The 20,966-nt window shown below is 34.2% G+C and overlaps 1 protein-coding gene across 2 annotated transcripts in view; it reads right to left on the reverse strand.

The window, feature by feature from the left end:
• Positions 1 to 20,966, reverse strand: part of SGCZ (sarcoglycan zeta) — a 228,289-nt gene that overhangs the window by 33,465 nt on the left and 173,858 nt on the right. The window contains exon 4 of one of the 2 annotated variants that reach the window (XM_074821395.1): positions 17,173 to 17,295. The exons of the other annotated variant lie outside the window; for it this stretch is intronic. Within the exon in view, the coding sequence (XP_074677496.1) occupies positions 17,173 to 17,295 (123 nt within the window). The remainder of the gene's footprint in view (positions 1 to 17,172; positions 17,296 to 20,966) is intronic. 2 annotated transcript variants of the gene reach the window in all.

Genomic DNA, 20,966 nt, shown 5'->3' on the forward strand with positions numbered 1-20,966 from the left:
ACAGCATATTTTCTGCAGGAAAGGACAAGATACTAAAGCATACTGCAGTATGCTAAAATTAGCCAAAATACACATATTTTGCCAAAGACTCAGATGTTTTTGCAGGCAAGAACAAGAGAGTTGCCACATACCTTGTAGAGGCTGTGGGAAGCAGGTTTATGGCAGTAATTTACTGCTAGATCTGCCACTCCATTTTCAAGACAGGACTGAGCTGGTCACAGAGTAATTTATCAGTGCCAGCCTCAATATTCCCTTCCATGTCACCAAGGAGCAGTATCAGGACTCAGATTACAACCACAATTCAGATTACCTGGCAAACCTTGTAACAGCCCAGCTCTGCTGAGAGTCTTGTGGCATAACCCTAGTCTATTCTTTGCTCTTTTACTGCTTGTGGTTCAGGAAAGACTCAAAAATCACACTCTCGTCACTGCTGCAATACACCTATCATAAATTCACTGTAAGACTTTTTAAGTTTAAGCACTTTTCATTGCCTTGTTACATAGCAAGGCATGTCTGCTTAAATTAGTAAAACGGGTTTTACTTCTGCATGAAAATTTGGTGTGATCAGCTGGCAGAGAAACTTGTTGTTCATGTCCTCTTAGACATTAAACTATGTTATGTTCAGGCACTTTCAGAACAGAATACGAACACCAGGCACCAGGATTAACATGTCTAGGGAACAGAACATCATAGAATTTGACAGTCATTGTGACATAAATTATTTTGCTTTACCATTTTTAAATTAAAATTACAGAAAGAATCCAACCTTTCAGCTTTCACTGGAGAGAACCTTACTTGCAAAGACCCCTATTCTTATATTCTTAAACCTTCCAAAGGAATTTATTTCTGTTAGATTCAATCTTCCTTGTCCTTTAGTCTCCCTCTGGCCTCCAGACATCTTATCACTGTAAGTAATAAGTTCGGTTTATTTCAGCAGGATATTCCTTCTGCTCCTTTCCCTGGTTTGTATTAAAAGTTCCTTTTACTATCTATACTAATTTTTCCCATTAATGTTTTGCCAAAATAAAATTGTTTTGAGTTATTGTTAGTTTTGCTGTCATGAAGAGAAAAAAAAGTATTTTTATTAAAACCTCAAATTCAGAAACTCTAATTGGTCTTTTGCTTTCATCCTAAATCTAAATATAAACCAGGGAGGCAAGGCCAAGAATGACAGTGAGAAGAAAAAAAATTGCAACTATAAAAAGCCTGAAAACAGTCCTGACAGCTAAAACATGAAACAAAATTGTTGATAAATACTCTTTCTGCACAGTATGCTTTATCTATTGCATTTTCTCTGCTTCCACACTGAGAGTGTAAAAACACATTAAAAAAGCAGTCCATCATTTGGTAATGCTGCTAAGATAAAAATAGCAAAAATAATACAAGTGGTTTGCTTGATATGAAAATAAGTATTTTTTAAAAAGGTATTTCCCTTTGATGTTTAATGAGAAAAGACTTTCAGACGTAACTACCAATCCCACCTCATGCTTTTGACCATAAATCGGGAAAGGAATTTTTCAAGGGAAGCTAACATTTGACTGCTGCCAGTATTTTGCTTTGTTGATCTTGGATACATCTTGTGTCTTAGCATGATATGCAGGTACTTTGAAAGCTTTACATCTGCTGCATCTAGACCTTTGACCACCATAACATACTTGCTTTGCAGAAAGTGATGCAGAAAAAGGACACGAAAAAGCACTTTTCCTAGCTACACGGTAAGTGGTGTAACCTAAAGTACTTTCTGTCACTTCTGTCACGCTTTATGTACCAGATTGCTTTAGAATGATGATGACTTAAGGGGAAAGTCTCCACTTGAGCTAAATGACATTTTGGCATTTGTAAAGGAATAAGGCTGCCTGAAAGAAGTGAAAAGCATTTGTGTGTGCATGTATGCATGCATCTGTGTGCTTAGATCTATACTCTAGCTGTCTAGCATGCTCACAAAATGTCTTTCAAATGTTTTACAAACCTGCTATCTAGTAGCTTCAATGAAAACCCAGATACTTGCTAAAGACCAGTTACCATAAAACTGAATTCTAATGCTTTCTAAGTAGGAACAGCTAGATAAACATATCTCACTATACCCATTTCTGATATTAGTGTTGACAGGATCTATACAAGTGTGCTTCAATTATCAAAACAGTAAAATTTATGGTATGCATATTCACTTCAGTTTATCTATGAATGTAACATAAAACATCAGGAAACATTGACATCTGGGTTTTAGTGTAGGTTACTAACTATGGTATGATGATTTCTGAAAGGAGAGGTCTCTAGTTGCTTTACCTTGCTGAGCTCATTCATCCTGTCCCTTCTTGTGAAGAGGTGTGGTTATTCATGCAGCTTTCTCATCTTCCCCTCACGGTACAGAATCTTACTTAAAGTGAAACTGAAAATATGTACCAGAAGTAACTAACTTCTAAAACAGAAGTATGGGAATACACTATGCAAAGAGGAACTGTACACAGAAGGAAATAAAGGACAAGAGAATGGTCCCTTTTTATGGCCAAAGCCAAAATTTTTTAATTTTCTCTCCAGTAAGATGAAAGGGTAGCTGTATAGTGTTATTTCAGAATGTCAGCGTGGTTAACCATGGATGCTTTAGTTTGCCAAGATATGATCAAAATCAGCCACATTTATTGTGTGTTCTTCCATTCATACAGTTCTAGTGCCATTTTGTGAATTAATCCTGTGAAGTGTTTTGTAGTGCTGCTCTTTTTTTCAAAATACTGCAGTTTGGCACTAACTTTGCTCAGTATCATACCTAGGAATGCCCACCTCATCAAAACACACAGTTTGGACCAGTATACTTGATTGTGACAGCATTTATTCAAACAGGAACCAAGAAGTCTGCATTCCTAGATTAGCACTTATTTCCTAGGTTTGGAATGGAATATCCCAAAACTCTGTATCTTGGTTCAATTAAACCAAAAATAGTTAATAAGACCTGACAGGAGATCATTCAAAGAAAAAATATATAATATTAAATGCACAGTGTATTATGCACAATTGTACAGTATGAAATAATAATGTAAAAAAAGAATAAATTAATACTTCTGGAAAAAATAATAAAAATTAGAAATGACAGTCAATGAAACTAATGAGAATTACTTTTAGAAATGTATCAAGCATAAGTATATGCTAGTGAAAGTAGATTAATTGAAAAGCAGAGAAGGAAAGTGAAAAGATAAATTTTCCCCAAGGAATTTAAATACGAAATAAGAAGAGGTCCTTGTTAAATTATTTATAAATTAATAAATGGGGATGCTAATTAGTGCAGAAGGAAAACCAAGTAACTCAATAAAATCTCAGACATAGTCCAAGATCCAAAGAATTATTTATTACTCCAGTCTTGCAGAGTTCCTTATTGTATGCTTTAGCTTCAGTGGTACAACTCACAGGACCAAAATTCAAGCACGTATTTAAATGCTTTGTAGGATTACTGCCAGAATGCTTAGCTATTGGCCTGGCAAATTGAAACCCAAAGGATGGGCAATGTAGCTCTGAAAAATGTAAAAGAGCTCAAACCAATGAGGAAACTAAAATGACAAGTCAAGGGTGAGAAAAAATTTATATTTTAATAATCTATATAATTCATAGCTGCTTTTAAAAAACTTTGGTGAACTTAAGCATCAATTCAGTTTATTCATTTAGGAATCATTCTTGCTCCTATACAATTAAAAGGCAAACCTTACACTGATTTCAAGCTCCAGGCTACTAGTTCCAGTTGATGGGGTCTGGCAAGGATGGAGAAGAAGCATCATCTGTTTTATATTAGCTTTCAGTAAATTTTCTATAGAATGAATTTACTGACAAGCTTGTTTGCTATCACAATGTTTTGAAAATGAGTATGGCAAAATAAATCTTGGCATTTTAGTTACAAGTTTGGTGCAGGCCACTAAATTCCAAGGATTAAGTATATCCAGTAATGAAACAAACATACTTCTGATGTATGTCAAAAAAGCTTTGATTTCACAAGTCACAAAAAAGTAATCATGATCAAATCACCATCACAAATTATTTACTGAAATTCTAACAATTAAATACAAGAGAAATGCAATTTATTCACAGATGCTTTACAACTTTACTTCTTTAGCTGCTTTACTTCTACAGTGGAAGTGCTTAACATAGCTTTTGAAAAATGTATTAGTTCTGTTCTTAGAAAGTTGTCTGAGTCTGGTGATATTCATACATTTGGAGAGGCTAGGCTGTCAGGGCCCCTTAGATCAGTCCTATGACTATGAAATTACTGTCCCTGTCATGTTCAATTTATCTGGACTTAAATAACCAGGTGACACCCAAATTTAGGAATTAAAGTCTAAGAAAGATGTAAGAGGAAGAAATAAGTTAATTCCTTAAAGAAAGAGATTAGCTAGGGTCTGAAGAAATTCAGAGGGATTCACCAAGAAGGATGCTTACTCTGATCTGGGAAGCCCATTTGAAAAGCTTCAGGGATTGCTCACAACAGATGACAGAGAAGGAGAGGGTGGTCTACAGAGGATATATTTCTAAGCCAGGAATATCTGACCAGGTGTAAACCCAGTATCACATAGCTGCTGAGAGTCAAGGCAAATTCAGTCAGACTAGGATCCACACCAATGCAATTAACAGTTTCAAGACCACCCATGCTAGTTTGTATCTAGTTAGATTTCAAGAGGAAAACTTGTTTGCATCCACATACAGTATGCTATTTAGACTTACCCTGAGATTCTTGTCTGATGATCAGATCTCAGAAAAAGTAGGCTTCCCCATGGAGAAGTGCCTGCTTGGGAAAACTGGTTTGGCTGGTACATGGAAGAATTTTGAATAGGAGTAGTAGTACATAATGAAGTTCTACTCTATCTGAAAGACTTGTTCTCATTTTAATGACAGGTCTGCCAAGAAACAAAAATATTAATGGGGTAAAGTGCTAAAGTTGTTGACAAATCACTAGTTGACAGAAATGGTCAACCTGTGACTAGTCAACAGCCATGCGGAAGGGATGAGAACTCTGAAGGACTTCCCTGAAACAAGCCAGAGCAAAGGTGTTAAGTGTATGTGAAGAAGTGCAGACAGTAGAGCTGGCAAATGGCTTGTCTGTCTCTGAAAGCACATGCTGAAAGGCAGCAGGGAAAGCCAAGAAAGTAGGTGCTGGTTCTATGGCTGTACAAACAGTACTTGCTGGACCTTGGCTGGGGATGCATGACCTTCCTTCTATAAGCAGAGGAGTATTTCACTTCTCTCATAATGCCACATTGTGTTATGACTTGCTCAGGATTTATGGAGAAACTACAGTGTACCTCTGCTTAATGAAAAATCTTAAGAAAGGAATAAAATTATTTGCTATTGTTTTTCTTTTACTTTGTAAAAAAGAGAAAAGGAAGTTTACACTTAGCTTGAACAGAAACACTTTTGTACAAATGTCAAAATGAGAGTTTTGTAACTGATAAATTTAATGAATGATTAGTTAGAGATACAAATGTAGAGCTAGGTGCAAATGCATATACTGATCTCTGTTTCTGGTCATGCTACCCACCTGTTTTTTCATACTAAACACTGTATTATAGCTAAAAAAACCCCTCAAGGAATATAAATAAAACTACAATGAAGAGGACTGTATCTAACACATGGTAGCAAGAATTATTCTAGTGTAAATTTCTGCCAGAATTCTGACTCTTCTATCTGTGTTGCATGTAGAAGAACAGTAGTATATTGATATACTGGCACCTTCTATACATTATTGAAACTTGATTGACCTTGAATTGTCTGTAATCTCCATCTAGTCTTGCTAAGTGTTTTACAATAAAACCTCATATAATCTACTAATTTCACATTTTCTACAAGGTCTTAGTAAATAATATGCACTTTACATTTATCAACTTTAAATGATTCTCCGACAACAATATTCTTTTTCTTTATGGAAAGAAACTTGTAAATTCTGGTATAAATTCAAGTGTCAGGTAGGATTCCTTTAGTGACTGATTGTTCTGATAAATAAAGCTCAAAAAGCCCAAAATATTAGTTACTCATAAAGTATTAAAATACAATCATAAATAATATGAAGCATTTAAAAGTATTTAAAATAATAAACAATTCTATGTTAATAATACAGCTACATGTGACATTTAAAATAAAATTAATATAGAGAAGGCTTCTCTTAAAAAAGCAGAAACTTATGAGAAATGTGCCTGCCTATAATAGTGACAGCTGCAAAGAGTAGGACATTACTCCTAAGGTTAGAAAGAACAAATTTATTGAGTTTATATTAGTTAGCTTGTGACTAGAGATAAAAAGAAAATATCTGATCTCCTCTAAGGCTCACTTCTTGCTGTGATCATTAAGTTCAAAACCAAATCAGGATCAACCAGCTCATCTTCAACAGATAGTTGAAGATGTACATTCTCTACAGCCAAACAATTCCAGTGTTTCACTATTCTTTCCATTAAAAATTCTTGGTTTTCTTTTTTTTTTTTTTTTTATTTATTTTAAATTGACAGAGCATCCCTTGTTTTTCAACAGGCTGTTTCTCAAGGCCTCAAAACTTATATCATATTCCCTTTGATATTTTTTTCTTCAAGCTAAACAGCACCATTTTTTTCTCTCTTCCCTCAGAGATCATGCTTCTGGACAACTAATCAGTCTTGTGACTCTGGATTCTATCCAGTTGTTTACTGAACAATTGTACACCAAACTGGACTAAGAACTTTGGAGAGGACCTTGACAGTGTTGAATAGAGCAGAAGATCTGCAGGCTATTTTACTTTCTTTTATCACATGATGCTCTTCAACTCGTGATCCAAAATCCTTCCTAACTTCTTCTGAGTACTCCTCTGAGTCTTATGAATTCTTTGAGGTTTTAAAATTGATCTCTGAAAGTCAATTTGATTTTGTTTTGCTGTCTTTCCATGTAACTTTCAATCAGGGGATGTTCTTATTACATGGTGATTGCCCTCTCTCAGATTTCCTTCCACCTTCACATTCTCAGTTCCTCCCCACTGATCAGCAATGCTCCTTACATTACTTTTGCAACAGTGTGTCATCCTTATAATCTATAAATCTTTAGTACAGTCTGCATCTTGATCTTTTTTGTTTTCCTAACAGATGTCTGTCTCTGTAGTTAAAAGAAACAAGAGGCCCCCAAACATTCCAAAATGTCACCAGGCCCTGTGCATTAGATGAATCTTTTTGTTTATAAAAAGCTTCATGTGTATAATCTTTCTTGATTGGTGGTAAACATTGCCACATAGATTCTTTGCCCTTTCATCAGTACCCATGAAGTATAAATTGATTTGCATTTTGAATCTTAGAGCAGTTATACATTCTGCATCCATTTCTGCCTGGATATTGAGGTTTTTTGCTTCATTCTCTTTTTACGAGATGATTCTTACCACATATATTCATTTATTTTATAGAATATATGTTGATTTTTGCCACTCTTCCTTCTAGAATTTACAGAATTCTGAATTAAACATTTCCTATCTACACTTCTACACTTCTTAATCTTCATACACACATACTTCTGTACTTTCTGAACCTTGAGCAAAGCCACATTGTTATATACTTTTAATTCAAATACGAAGGCAATGATGATACATTGATGATATTTTTCTAGAGCCAAAATGATGGCTTATTACGTTTGTGTCTTGGCGTGCTGAATTTAATGCTGTCAGACACTTTGAAATATAAACTTGTGTGGGAGTGTCAGCCCTGCACAGCTGTGGGAGATTCAATATATTAAGAGGCAAATTGACATCGGCCTGTGAGCTCTGCGCAGGCCCGGAGAAGGAGCAAGGCTTTGATGAGAAACAGGCCTTAGAAGAGAGATAAGAAACTGCCAGGCTGTGCTAAGGTGGCAGGGAAAAACAACGGACAGCTGCAACGCTGAGCTGTGGAAAAGTACGGAACTGTCTGATGGGAGAGAGGGTTGATGGCTGTCTAGTTGCTGATTTGCTTTACCGAGGTAAAGAGCTTTAATGAGGATATAAGTATGTATTATTGTAAGGAATAAAGAGAATAAAGGAAATAAACAGCCCCTGCCCTGCAGAAAGAAAGAAGAACACTTTAACTCGTGATTTTGGCCGCTACAACTGGTGACCCCGACGTGCAAATTATTTTGGTCGCTACAAACTTGTCATTAGCCACAATGAGGACAGGAATTTAAATTCACAACGTAGGCTGAAGGCTGCAGGCCATATATTCGTGGGTGATATAATTTTTTTTTCTAGAGTTGCTTCCTGTGGGTGAAATTATTCCTAGCTTATAGGAGTCTGCTATGAATAAGCTTTGAGATGTATTTCAGGGCAGAAATGATTTGAATCTATGTTTTCTACAGCTTTGACTGCATACCTGCTTTATAAATAGATCTACAGATAACAGTAAAGTCCAAGATGTTACTGGTGTAAATCTGCTAACTTTTCCTCTGAGTAAAGCTTTGTTTCAAACTGTGACTGCCATGAAATCAAACAGTACCTTCCTGTAAGGATTTCTGCATTTATTCTTTCTGCTACTTTCTACCTTAATTCAGTGTTGATGTCTTCCAGTTCGTTCACAGGAGTTTTGAAAGTGTGATGTATGTCATGACATATTCTTCTATAAGCTCACCATGGCTAATAAATGGCTACTAAATACATTAGCTTGTACTGCAAGTTGGGTAAAAAATTTGCCTTAAGACCAGATAAAAATAAAAAAGCCAATTTATAGTGGTTTCAGGTAGGATTCAGAGAAAACAAAGTGCAGGTCTGACGTATTACATGGCTCAGAGAAAGAGATACATCTGTATATGGTTTGGGAAAAGTCGGATGACTACAATATTTCCTAAAAATGTACTAGTATTTGTTCTACTCTGAAGGCTTTACAAATTGAAATCCAAATGATCTCATCTTCTAGCATCTAATGAGAATACTGTTCCAGGACAAAGCAAGATATTTTTGGCCTGTAGTATCATCATTATAGGATGAGTAATTGGAGCTGAATACTCTTTTCATTCAACCTAAATCCTATAGTGCTTTGCAGCCTGACCCTTATCTCCAACATTAGAATTTTGTTTCCAGGCAGAAATAAATCACAAGCAACTATTTTAAGACAAAAAAAGAAAATGGGGGTGCTGGAGCACCTTTATGATTCACCTTTCCCTCCTGTGAATAGCTACATCTTAAAAATAGATATGGGTCTGACTGCTGTAATTTAAATGTGCATTTTCAAAACTACCAAAGCCTGAAGACATGTGAGTGTCAGGCTTAGCTCAGGTTTTAAAGTTAGAATTTTACTACAAAATCTGAACCCAATTCATATCCAGTTTCTGCATGAAAACCTGAATGTTTAGTGTGTGTTTTTTGAACAAGCTGGTTTGGTTTGATTTAAGAATTACCTCAGCTTACTAATAATGGGGCAATTTTCCACTGGGCTTTGACCCTTACATAGGCCATATGGATTTGACTGGTATCATGCAATTCAGACCCTTCAAAACTAGAACTACTTTAAATTACATCATCCTTCAATAGGGAATGTAACATATCATTTGGAATATGATGCAGATATTGGCAGGTTTTCCTTAAAAGTATTAATTCTTACATTGGTCACAAATTCAATAACTTAATCTTGGTGTCAAAGGTTTAACCTGAAAACCAGATTCAATCTGGAAGTTAGATTCAGTCTCTGGATCCATACTGCCCTGTACCAGTACAGAGCAAACAGTCTCTTCACTAACTTTGGGAAGCTGCTGGCTGTGCCGCTCAGACAAGTACAGAATCAGCTCAAAAACATAAGCCCTATTTAACAGAATTAAAGAGCTTACAGCCCAGAAGGAAAGGATTAAAATCTGTTTTCTCTTATAACTGATATAATGAAATAAGGAAAAAAAATATGGAAGGAGAGGCATTCAGAAAGCATAGATTGTAGAAAGGTTGACTCTCTAGGTAGAGGGTGATTTTCCTCTACCTAAACATCAAAATAGTGTCATTTTGCTGGTTTTTTTTCCCCTTCTTTTTCCTTCCTCCTGCCTGAGTATATGCTGGCTCCTTCTATGTCTCTGTCTATAGAACAGCTTTGTTGAGTATTTTTCAGTGGAATGGCTGTAAGAAATTGAACATATTTTCCTGGGCTGGCAGAACCACTTGCATGTTTCTCTGCTTTTGTGTCTATTCCCATTTCAGAAAAGCTTTTCTCAAGGCTTATTTCTCTTTACATACATTCCTAAGACCAATCATTCTGTTCCTTGGCATGCTTTTGTTCATGTCAAAAATCAAAATCTTTCTTTTTCAAACAAACAGTTACTATCCTTAGGTCAATGCAGTCCTCCCACAATCTACAGTCACCTGCAGGCTGATGTAAGTACACACTGCTTGCAATCTGGGCTGACTGGATGCATTCTACCCTTAACTAGAAGATATAAACCTATTTGTGCAATGTCCCGGATAAGAAATTTATTTGTTTAGTTTCACCACTTTTAGCCTGCCTATAAAACTTCTAGTTTGTAGACAGCTTGGAACTCACATATATATGCTTGTAATCAGCTCTATAGTTGTACCTCAAGAGTAATGCTCTGACAGGTTGCTCTGTTGCCAAGTGGTTAGACTCCTGCAATAATATTATCTTTCAGTCAGAGCTCTCATACAGACAAGTCTGACATAGAGTGCTTTCTTAAGATCTAAAGCTTATCAGAAACCTTATTCACCCAGTACATTTTGGGGTACATATTATGTAGTCACTACTGAGGAAACACAGGAATTCTATATATGTAATGCATTTTTGTTACTGACAGAAGATGATAAAAGAATTCTGGTTCATTCAGTGTTCAGGGTACTGAGTCTGGCATATCTACTTAAAGGTTTAACTTTTTATTACAACATCAAATACTGTAGTTTTACGAAGCCAAATTATGTGACCACAGCAAGTCAGCTTAAAGTGATTAAGTGCTTCCCTTCATCTTCTGCCACTTCACTCTCCAAACTCCATCTGTCCTGAATGACAATCCACCAACTGAACGTGTCAAATCCAAGATATTTTCTTTCCCATTCATACTGAAATTCCTATTCAGTCTCTGAAGGCACTAGAAATACACCTACTGTAATAACATCATACATCAAATAATCATTTATTCTTCCATGTTTCAGTACTTGTTATAAATATTTTATTTTTACTTTTCCAACTTAATTTGCAATTCACATATATTTCCTCATATTTCTGTCATATTTCCTTTTTATAGCCATAAGCCATATTTCTATTTTATCATTTCCTTTTAACTACTCTGGAAGACCTTTCTATATTTCAATTACCTGCAGACTCACAGTCCTACAGCATAATCTTAAAATCAAAACTGAGGTACTGATGCACTCCTCTGCATGTTAATTCTGGATATTATTAGAATATTATTAGAATATAAGTATGCAGGTATCTTCTGAAGTTTCCTTGATACATAAGGGCTCTCATCTTTCCTCTAGTGAAGTAAATGGCTTTGATCAAAGCCATACTGAACCCACTATAAGCATTTACTTTAGTGTAATGAAAAAGATACTTTCAGCCCTTCACAGATTTTTTCCTGACACTGTTCTGGAGTCAAAGTAGATTTGACCTACACATCCTGCTATTAATCTGAGAAAGTTTTCATTAAACTGAAGTATGCTAACTCCTCTTCTTCTCTGACTTCTGTCTTTCTACATAACTTTGCTCATAGGAGGTCATAATGATCTGCAAAATTTTTGTGCCTCTTCTTTTTGTTTCTCCTACTACTGCTAGCAACCATGCACAAGCCTTATTACAATTGCAAATCCCATGATGAGATCTATTATTATGTTTGAAATATGGAAACAAAGTGATCTTCAGCTAATTATATCAGCTCACACAATACAGACATGGAGCTCCATATATCTGAAAAGTTTTGTGTTTCAATAAATTATGGAAGCAGTTGGACTGTAAAGAACTATTACAAAAATCTTGGTAAAACATTAACTGACAAGTTTTTAATTAGCTTCTCATTTATTTTTAGAAGAAACGTATGACTGTTAACATATTAATTATCATTATAACAAATCCAGAAAGGACTTCAGGTCCTGTGCTAAAACAGATTATACTACTCAGACATGCAGCAATAAGGTATGAAAGAAAATAAGCCAGCAGTTAAGAAAGTATTAGGAAAAAAAAGAAATTAGTTCTTCATAAAGGTGAGTAATATTTTCCAAACAATCTAGACTGGGTTATTTAGCAAAAGTGATACAGCTTATTTGCTGCATCTAGAAAACATAATTGGATTGGACTGCAGAACAGCAATGGCTTTTGATGGAAGACCTATGTGGTTTAATTTGCAAATCCATTTTTGCCTTGCCTTTTTTTAAATACATTAATAAAAAAGCCATATATGCAAGTACAACTGATATAGAAGAAGGTATCTAAGCCTGTAACAAATCAAGTTATGCTATTGTTTTTATGACTCTTGGAAGAAGGATCAGAGATAAAATCATGGTTAAATAAAGAACACTATAGCCAAATCTGAATGAAGAATATAGATCAGAAGAACATGTAAGAGACAATATAAGAATTAAATTTCAATCTCTTCTCCTTCAAAACTCATAGAGAGAAATAATCTTTTCAAAAAAGAAAAATGTTTGTATAATTTGGTAAAACATTGTGAGTTTAATGGAAAAAAAAAAGGGTTTCTGATAATGGCTTTTTAGCCTTAACTGAGCAAACCACCTCAAAAGTCAGAAGAGAAAAAAAACTGTCACATTGTTCAAAAAATAGGTGTTTTGATTAGAATATAACTAGACAACCTCCACTTTGCTTAGTACTTCTTAGACAGCTGCTAACTACAAGTTTGGTTCAAGAAAAAAGAGGAAGACAAACTGTACTAACAGAGACGTACAGTGAATGTTCTTATAGAAAACATTACAACCTTCTTTCATAGCAGTGTCTCAGAAAAATGTATATTGAGCTAGGCCTTCTTAATCTGTTTTCTCAAAAGTCAGGATAAAGCTTGAGTCAGGATATATGCTTATGCTGTCACCCATAAGTGTGACCAATACAGTGTTTTCAAGTTCTGCTACAAGAATACCTTAGAGAGATTGTATTGCAATTAAAAGAAATATGAAATAAAAGCATAGGGCAGAAAACTTTGTATTAAGATTTAAATAACAGAAGTAAAAGTCAGACAGATATTCTTGCTCTGTAACTGCAGAGGGAGTGAAGAAGACTCCACGATACTATAGATGCTGCCTATTCATTGGGACAGGGTGAATATAATATGGAGAAGAGTTTAACCATGTGCAGAGAGGAACCTGTGAGCCCACCAGAAACTCAGTTCTTTATTCTTACTTGTTTCCCAGCATTTTGGCGGTATGTTTACTTCATCATACTTTTCTCTTCCCTTCCTACAAACGTCTATGATACATGTTAAACTTGGTGGTAGGAAGCATCCCTGCACAGAGGGCAATAGGCAGCTGCAATTCTAAGAGCTCTGTCTAACAAATCAAAGGTTGAATCTTTTTTTCTTCTTTCCTTCAATGATAAAGTAGAAAAGAGCTAACATAGTTAAAAGAAAAAGCAACAGTAATGATGGAAAGAAGAATAAGAAGTCTAAATTAAATCAGCTAACTGCCTAATTTTAGAGACTCTTAATAGGGAAATATATAGCTGCAATGTCTCTAAAACAAAAGTACTACTTCTGACTCCATATTTTTCTTATCTGGAAAATACATTGATATCTGGATTACTAGCCTGTTTCTACTATACTTTTCTCCCTGGAATAGGCTGCCTATATAAAAATTTACAATAAAAATGCTACAAAAAAATCAATGGGAAGCTGTAAACTTAATCTTTCAAGTTTTTACTGATCAAGAATTTATTATACTGCTTTACAATAGATAGCTTTTTTAAGCTGTTCATTAGGAAAGTATTCTTCTGAATTGAGAAAAAAATCATATAAAATAAATCTCACGTTATCCTAGTGGTTTATAGATGCCCATGAAACGGGCACGCTTTAGAAAATTAATTAAATTACCAAAATGCATCATTTATTGGACCCATTCAGAGTGAACTGTTTCCAAATGGACACTATTCATAGCTAAGCGAGAAAAGAAAATCAGGTTTTCATTGTAGTACTACACTTAAATGACTACATTTGAGAGTTTCATCTCCAAATAAGCACAGCTTATTTTTGCTTTTTGATATTAATTTTCTGTTTTCTCTGTTCTTCCGTAACTCCTTTCTTATATTCACCCCAAGGCACCATGATTATCAAAACACAGCCTTGAGAAAAACACACTAAAAAAAATTTCTAGTTGATGTTTGACATCATGATGCTTTGCCAGGTTTCATCAGTCATATCATGTCATATAGAGTAATGCAGTCTGATTGATGCAACTCACAGGGACTCATCACCTTTCATGTGTTTGCTGAAGAATGTAAAGGTATCACCCAATCTTTGGACAGAATTCAAAGTGCTACTAAATGAAAGAAAGATTTTGCTATTTTATCTTTCCATGAAGACAGAATTATTTTTTTTACCCCGTTGGATATTTTTTTATTTTAAAATACTTTTCTTGAGATTGCATGGATCATACAACTTTTAGTCTCCATTGGGAAATCTATGTTAAATTATTTCAGCTTTAGACTGAAGTCAAAATAAAGCATAGATGTCTCATTATAGCTTTATTATTTGGCTGCAGATTAGTACCTATGCTGCAAAAAGGGTTAGGGTTACAGAAATTGGGATATGAGGTTATTCTGTCTAAGCCTTTCAGAAATGGTCATTCATTTAGAAATGTAATACTCTTCCATTCATTCTGTGGGATAATATTCTTCTTCTCTAACATGATGATGGAAGAGTTAATCTAAAGGGGGCCCTAGGGATTTAAAGCATAAAATTTTGAAATTAGCTTTTTATAGCCTCATTATAAGATAGTTTACTAATGAAATCTGATTTCAAGACACAATGATTATCCAGAGATTAGAAAGAATGATCCCAACTTCATTAAATTACTTTTGAATAAACACAAAAGAAGACAATTTTCAAGTGATTTTTGAAAGTAAATTACTCTTTCAAATTACAATTACAAAGTACCTTAACATGATTTTCTAAAGAAACTTCCCAAAGTGTTGGACACTAGGCTATTTAAGGGAACACAATTTGTAATTAACTTCATGACCTAAATGATAACACTCGGAACCTGATAAATCTTCCAACATGCATATTTTCTTTGTGATATTTAAATGATGCCTACATCTTTCTTTTTGTGTGTGTGTGTGTGCAAGGAATTAAAGTCAATGTTTTTATTGTTTTAACCCTAAAATATTTTTTTGAGTTCAATGAAAGAATTTCTTTGAAAACTCAGTCCTAATTCTTGTTTATTTTTCATTTTAGCCACAGAAGGAAAATCAATTACTTGTACAAACAACTCTAGTAGTGAAATATTCTGGTAGGACTCAACAGATATACAGTAATCCCCAAAATTTAGATGATTATGTCAAAGCAGCATTAACTTAGGTTTTCATAGCCTTTAGGGTTGTGTTTGTTTTTTTTTTCTTTTTTTTAAATTTAGTCAGGAGAGCTTAATATAAATACAAATACAGTCAGGTGTATTTCTAGAATTAAGGAGAAAATCCTGTTCTTTTCACAAGGAACAATCATATATACCATGCTAAGCATCGCTGAATAAATTTTCATTAGTTGTTCTGCTTTCTATACCACTGATGTCAACAGGTGCTGTGGGAACTCAAGCGACTTCGAAGTTAAAGCCAGTTGAGCACTGCTTTGCTTTTGAAGTAATAAAAAAAATTACCATGACATCTACAATTTGTGATTACATTTCTTAATGGCAGGAAATTTAATCCTCAGTGTCATTTGTAAGATGTTTTAATTTTTAACTTATGATAGATACTTTGAAATCTCCTCTGTTGAGATTTCTCTGATGTTTAAGATTAACTTTCTCGGTATTTAATAATTCAGATCAATTTTGAATTTTACCAGGATTCAATATGATTCTCTTTTTTCTTCTTTTATCATTCCAGTTATTGTCTTAGGTTTTACTGTGGTAAAATTCTTGTACAACTACTACCTATGAAGAATTGCTGCTGACTCAACAGAACACTGATGTCTCCCTCTCCTAATCCCAAATTTGGTAAACAGATACAATTTAGGGTATTATACTGGTTAGAGCAACTTCACTAAACTGCGTGCTTTTAAAAGCCTTTCCTTTTGGTTTAGCAGTATTAAAACACATTGCTTGGCTAGAGAAGATAGACAGAGATCAGATAGGAATGAAAGGGGAAGAAAAATTATCCCTCATGTACTGTCAAGCAACAGTCTCAAGGCTTATGAAGAAAGTTCAGTCATAGCTCAACTCTAGACATCCTGGATCTATTTTAATGATATATCTGGCATTACACAGAAGTAGAACTACCTAATATTTTTTCTAAAAGGTCTAAAGTTGCTAATAAGGGATTTCTTAGTTTCACAGACCAGTAAGGGATATCTTATCATAACCACCATAAACCAGAACCATCTTATACTTTCTACACAATTGAACTTCGAAACCAGTAGGTTGATTTCAAGATCTGTAAAGCAGGCATCCCCAGATACAGACTGACCTAAAGCTAAACACCCCAACTGGTGAAGAAATTCAAGTTTTGTATCTTATTCTAGATTATGAGTGGATACCTCAAATCCAGCCTAAATTCAGGTAAGATTTTATTAATCAGCCAAAGTTAAAGCATTTATCTAAAACAAACTTAGGTAACCTTTTTTTCTACTTACTACACTTCAAATGAGCCTCCTAAAGTAAAGCAGAATACCTACCCTTAATTCACATGGAAGTTAGACTTGATACTTTGTATGCAGAAAAAACTAAGGCCATAGTATAGAAAAATAGTTTTTATCATTGTGAAGGGGCGTTACTAAACAAGTGGCACAGGTACTATGAAACAATGCTTAATGGTAACATATAAAAGCCAATCACTGTGCAAAGGGTGACTTGTACCATACATAGTTGGTCTTGCAGAGTTTAAATTCAAATCTGCCTTTAGAGGAATTGATTTTTAGATGAAGCAGTATCTTTTGGTTGGTCAAGCAATCACTGATGATGAGAAGACTTCTTACTCTCTAGTGAATGAAAAAGTTGTAGAAGACTGATTAATTATTACTAAGGGTATTATTTTTTTTTTTTTTTTAATTTACATCCTGTTAGAAACCTTCTTATTACTGTACCTGTTACTTTTAGTCTGTCAGCTCCAATGACAATCTCATCTTCATCTGCAGAAAACAATACTTTTCCACCTCCACTCGCCCTCACTTCAAATCTCTTACACTGGGCCTCCACAGCATCAGCTCCTGAAATCAAGGAAGTGAATGTTTCATCTAAAATATTTTGTAAGAATAAAATTCATCAGCAGCATGCATGGAATATCCAAAACATATCGAAAACATGAGGTTTTTATAAAATACTTTCTTCAAGCCTGGTAGGTAACTTGTATTATAAAATACTGTTAAATTAATTTACAGAATAAGTATTTCACTATTGCATATCAGAATTTAAAGTAACTATGAAAAACATCTATTTCAGTGTTATGTGCAGAAGTCAACACAAGAATTTAGAATATAATTAAACTCTGAGATCTTTAAATGCCAATTCAGACAGTGCTTTCTGGGGTTTGCTCAGTTTAAATTGCAATTTCTTGCCAATGGAAAAAAAGATAACATATGAGCCTGTTCCATAAAGACCAACAAATCAACACAGCAGAAAAGGGTATTTTTCTTTCAGTTCTACTGCAAACTTGAACAGTGGAATAACAAAAAAACCCACAACAAAGCAAAAATAATGAACTGAGATATCACAATTTCTCTCATATTCTATGAAACAAAACTCCCAGGTGTTTCAAAGCTTCAAAACTCAAAATAATTCTGAAATCAAACAGACCTATGGAATTGTATCAGTGCAAAAAAAAAAATGTTTGCAGATACCAAAACTCTGTTAAGTTTACTATGCTCTTCCATTTACAGGTCTTACCGTTATTCAGTGTTTGGTCCTCTGAATAGTTTCTGAAATTTTTTATTTTATTAATAAATAAAAGCAAAACTTTAGTTCTGAAAATGGTGCTGAAAAGCAATGAACCTCATATAACACAACCAGCTGTAAGGGAATAATTATCTGACAATTTTCTCATTGATCCCTAATTAAATTTCTGATGTACACTTGGAATGACCCATCAATCTATATGGGTAAAAATTATGGGGAAGGCATTATGGACAAAGAAATCCATACATGCAATTTCAGTTTATGTATCTGGTTTATAGGTTTGTAAAAAAACCACCTGCTTCCATTATGTGGAAGTTTTCAGTTTAATATACAAAAGCATATTATCAAAGTATATAATAAGAAATATAAAAGCTGTGATAACTAATTTTGGATGAGGAATTGTCATAGCAGTCCTTAATTTCCAAAATCAGCTATAACATCAAAACAATAATTCTTCTTACCTTGAGATGAATTTATATTTGTACTGTGAACAATTTCTGGTTATTTTTAATTCATGAATGTAAAAATAAAATTAAAAGGAATTATAAAAATATCTGTGATGTCCCATTCTCTTGAAGCTAGACATGTTTATTCTGTTGTAAAAGTGTAAAATGGTATTTTCTTCCTTTCTCTGTACTGTTGAACTTTATTTTAAACGTGATAATCAGGTGGTTGGCTTTGTTTTGAAAAATACTAAATTTTTGTAAAGACAGACAGGGACAGATCTCAGATAACCTAATGTTAGCCATGGGATAATTGCTACATCTCACAAACATTTCAGGATGCTCACTAATACAAGGTATAACAAAGTCTAATTGTCTATCAGGATAAATGTAATCACAATTATATTCACACATAGCTGTCTTACTGAATTCACCCATTACTCTTAAATATTTTCCAAAGGTCAGTGGTGGTATCCTTGACAGTGCTGCCCCCAGGCACATCTGAATTATTTGTTTAAAATGCTAGCATTTAGCTAGCGATGCATGCTAGGAATACAGTTGGGTAGGATACTCCATTCTTCTGACATTCTTCTGACTCCTGTTAAATTTGTATTTATATTTATTTGTTATATGAATGCTTATTTTATGAAGCCCAGTGAGATGTAGGCTTTAGCAGGCCTCTGGTGAGTTCAACAGACTGTTGTGTATCAATCCAGTGGCAGAAACACAAGAGAAAATTAGAAAGTCAATTTATCAATTTTTTCAATTTTATTTCTTAGTTCACAAATACATTAAGCTTATATGTTGTTTTGTAAAACAATTCCATTACAAAATAAATCATACTTTTGTTGACTATATCTAGTTACTCTATGAAATTAGGATGACCACATGACTCAGATTACTGTAAGAATTGTAAAAAAACAGATGATATTACTATTTAATTCATTTGGAAGAGGGAAAAAATATGATAAATTATAGACTGGCTTAAAATACTTGCAGAAATTATAGATGACTTTTTATAGATGACTTTAAGGCCAGGTTGGATAGAACTTTGAGCAACCTGACTAGTGGAAGGTATCCCTGCCCATGGCAGGGGGGTTGGAACTAGATAAGTGTCCCTTCCAACCCAAACCATTCTACGATTCTATTCTGTGATTCTATGATTATGTGATCCACTGATAATTTACACACAGCTGTGACTCAATGCTCAAAATGGTATATGATAGTCATGAGCAAACATTGTTCATAATAATAAAACCAAGGTGTAACCCTCTTTAGATAGCACTGCACAAAAATGTTCATTCTAGAATGTTTCTCATGGTTCAGAACAGGAAGACCTACAGAGGCTAAAAAGATCAGTGGTCTCTTGTTGAACATAAGTGCTTCCAGAAACATTGTGGTTTGAAGGAAGATGTCTGAGATAACATCAAAGTTGTTGCTAAAATTATTGATGACAAAATAAGTGGTACAATTCATATTTGAAATAAGAATTCATGCTGTTATTGAGCCATTTCATTATAGTTGGAAGAACAATTGTGTCCTCTCTGTATACCATTTATATTTTACCACTGTGTTTTCTGGAGCGGAAAAAAACAGGTCTGTTACTAAGTTGTTTAGGTGGCCATAATAAAATCATACACTGAAAGGTTCAAAATCAAATAGCCTTACTATGGTAAACAGAATCCATTTAAATTTTATATAAGCTTTTTACAGTGTCTATTTTTTACTCATTGATATATGGTTTTTTACTGCTTCTGCTGATATTTTTTCTGAATTGAAAAAAATTCTGATGCTATCAAAACATTCCATTTTGATACACTTTTGAAATAGTGTTTACTTTTGATTTGGAAATGTTTGCTCTTAATTTTGAAATATTTAATAGGCATACAATTAAAAGGCACTAATTTAATGCAAAACTTATAAAAGCCATATTAAAATTGACCTAAAATGTATTCTTTTGAGGAAAAAATGGAACCAATCATTTTTCCTGTTTTAGTCACAAGTTTGATTTCAAATTCTCAAAGCCCTTCTGGAATTGTATATTTATTTTTCTTCTCAAGTCTAGTTTTCAATCATTTTGTAAATTTAAGACCTATCTTAGAATAGAATGTATTAAACTTCATGATGGTTGCATTTTGAATTATTATTGGAAAACATAGGTAAGAATTCTGTTGTAGAAGTAAATGCCAGTTAACAAGAAATATGAATTGTATGTTAAAACAATAAGCTCATGGTTTCAGTTTGCTTAACAACTACCATAATATTCTATGTGAAACTCACGCATAGCAGAACATTTTATCAAAAAATAGCAGTAATAGACTACCCCAATAATCAAGAAGATCACACACTTTTAAACACCACTATATACAAAGCATGGTATTCTTATTTCCCCCATTTTGCAGAAGGATAAGATGGGGCACAAGACATAAGGGTACCACCAGTCCCTAAAATGCAGACAGTTCCTACCGGTAAGTGCATACTGGTGCTCAGTATATGATCCCCCTGTATGTGCACAGACCTGGTGTGGCATCACCAGGACTGGT

Source organism: Strix aluco, chromosome 4 (assembly GCF_031877795.1).
Source record: "Strix aluco isolate bStrAlu1 chromosome 4, bStrAlu1.hap1, whole genome shotgun sequence".
NCBI classification, from domain to species: Eukaryota; Metazoa; Chordata; class Aves; order Strigiformes; family Strigidae; genus Strix; species Strix aluco.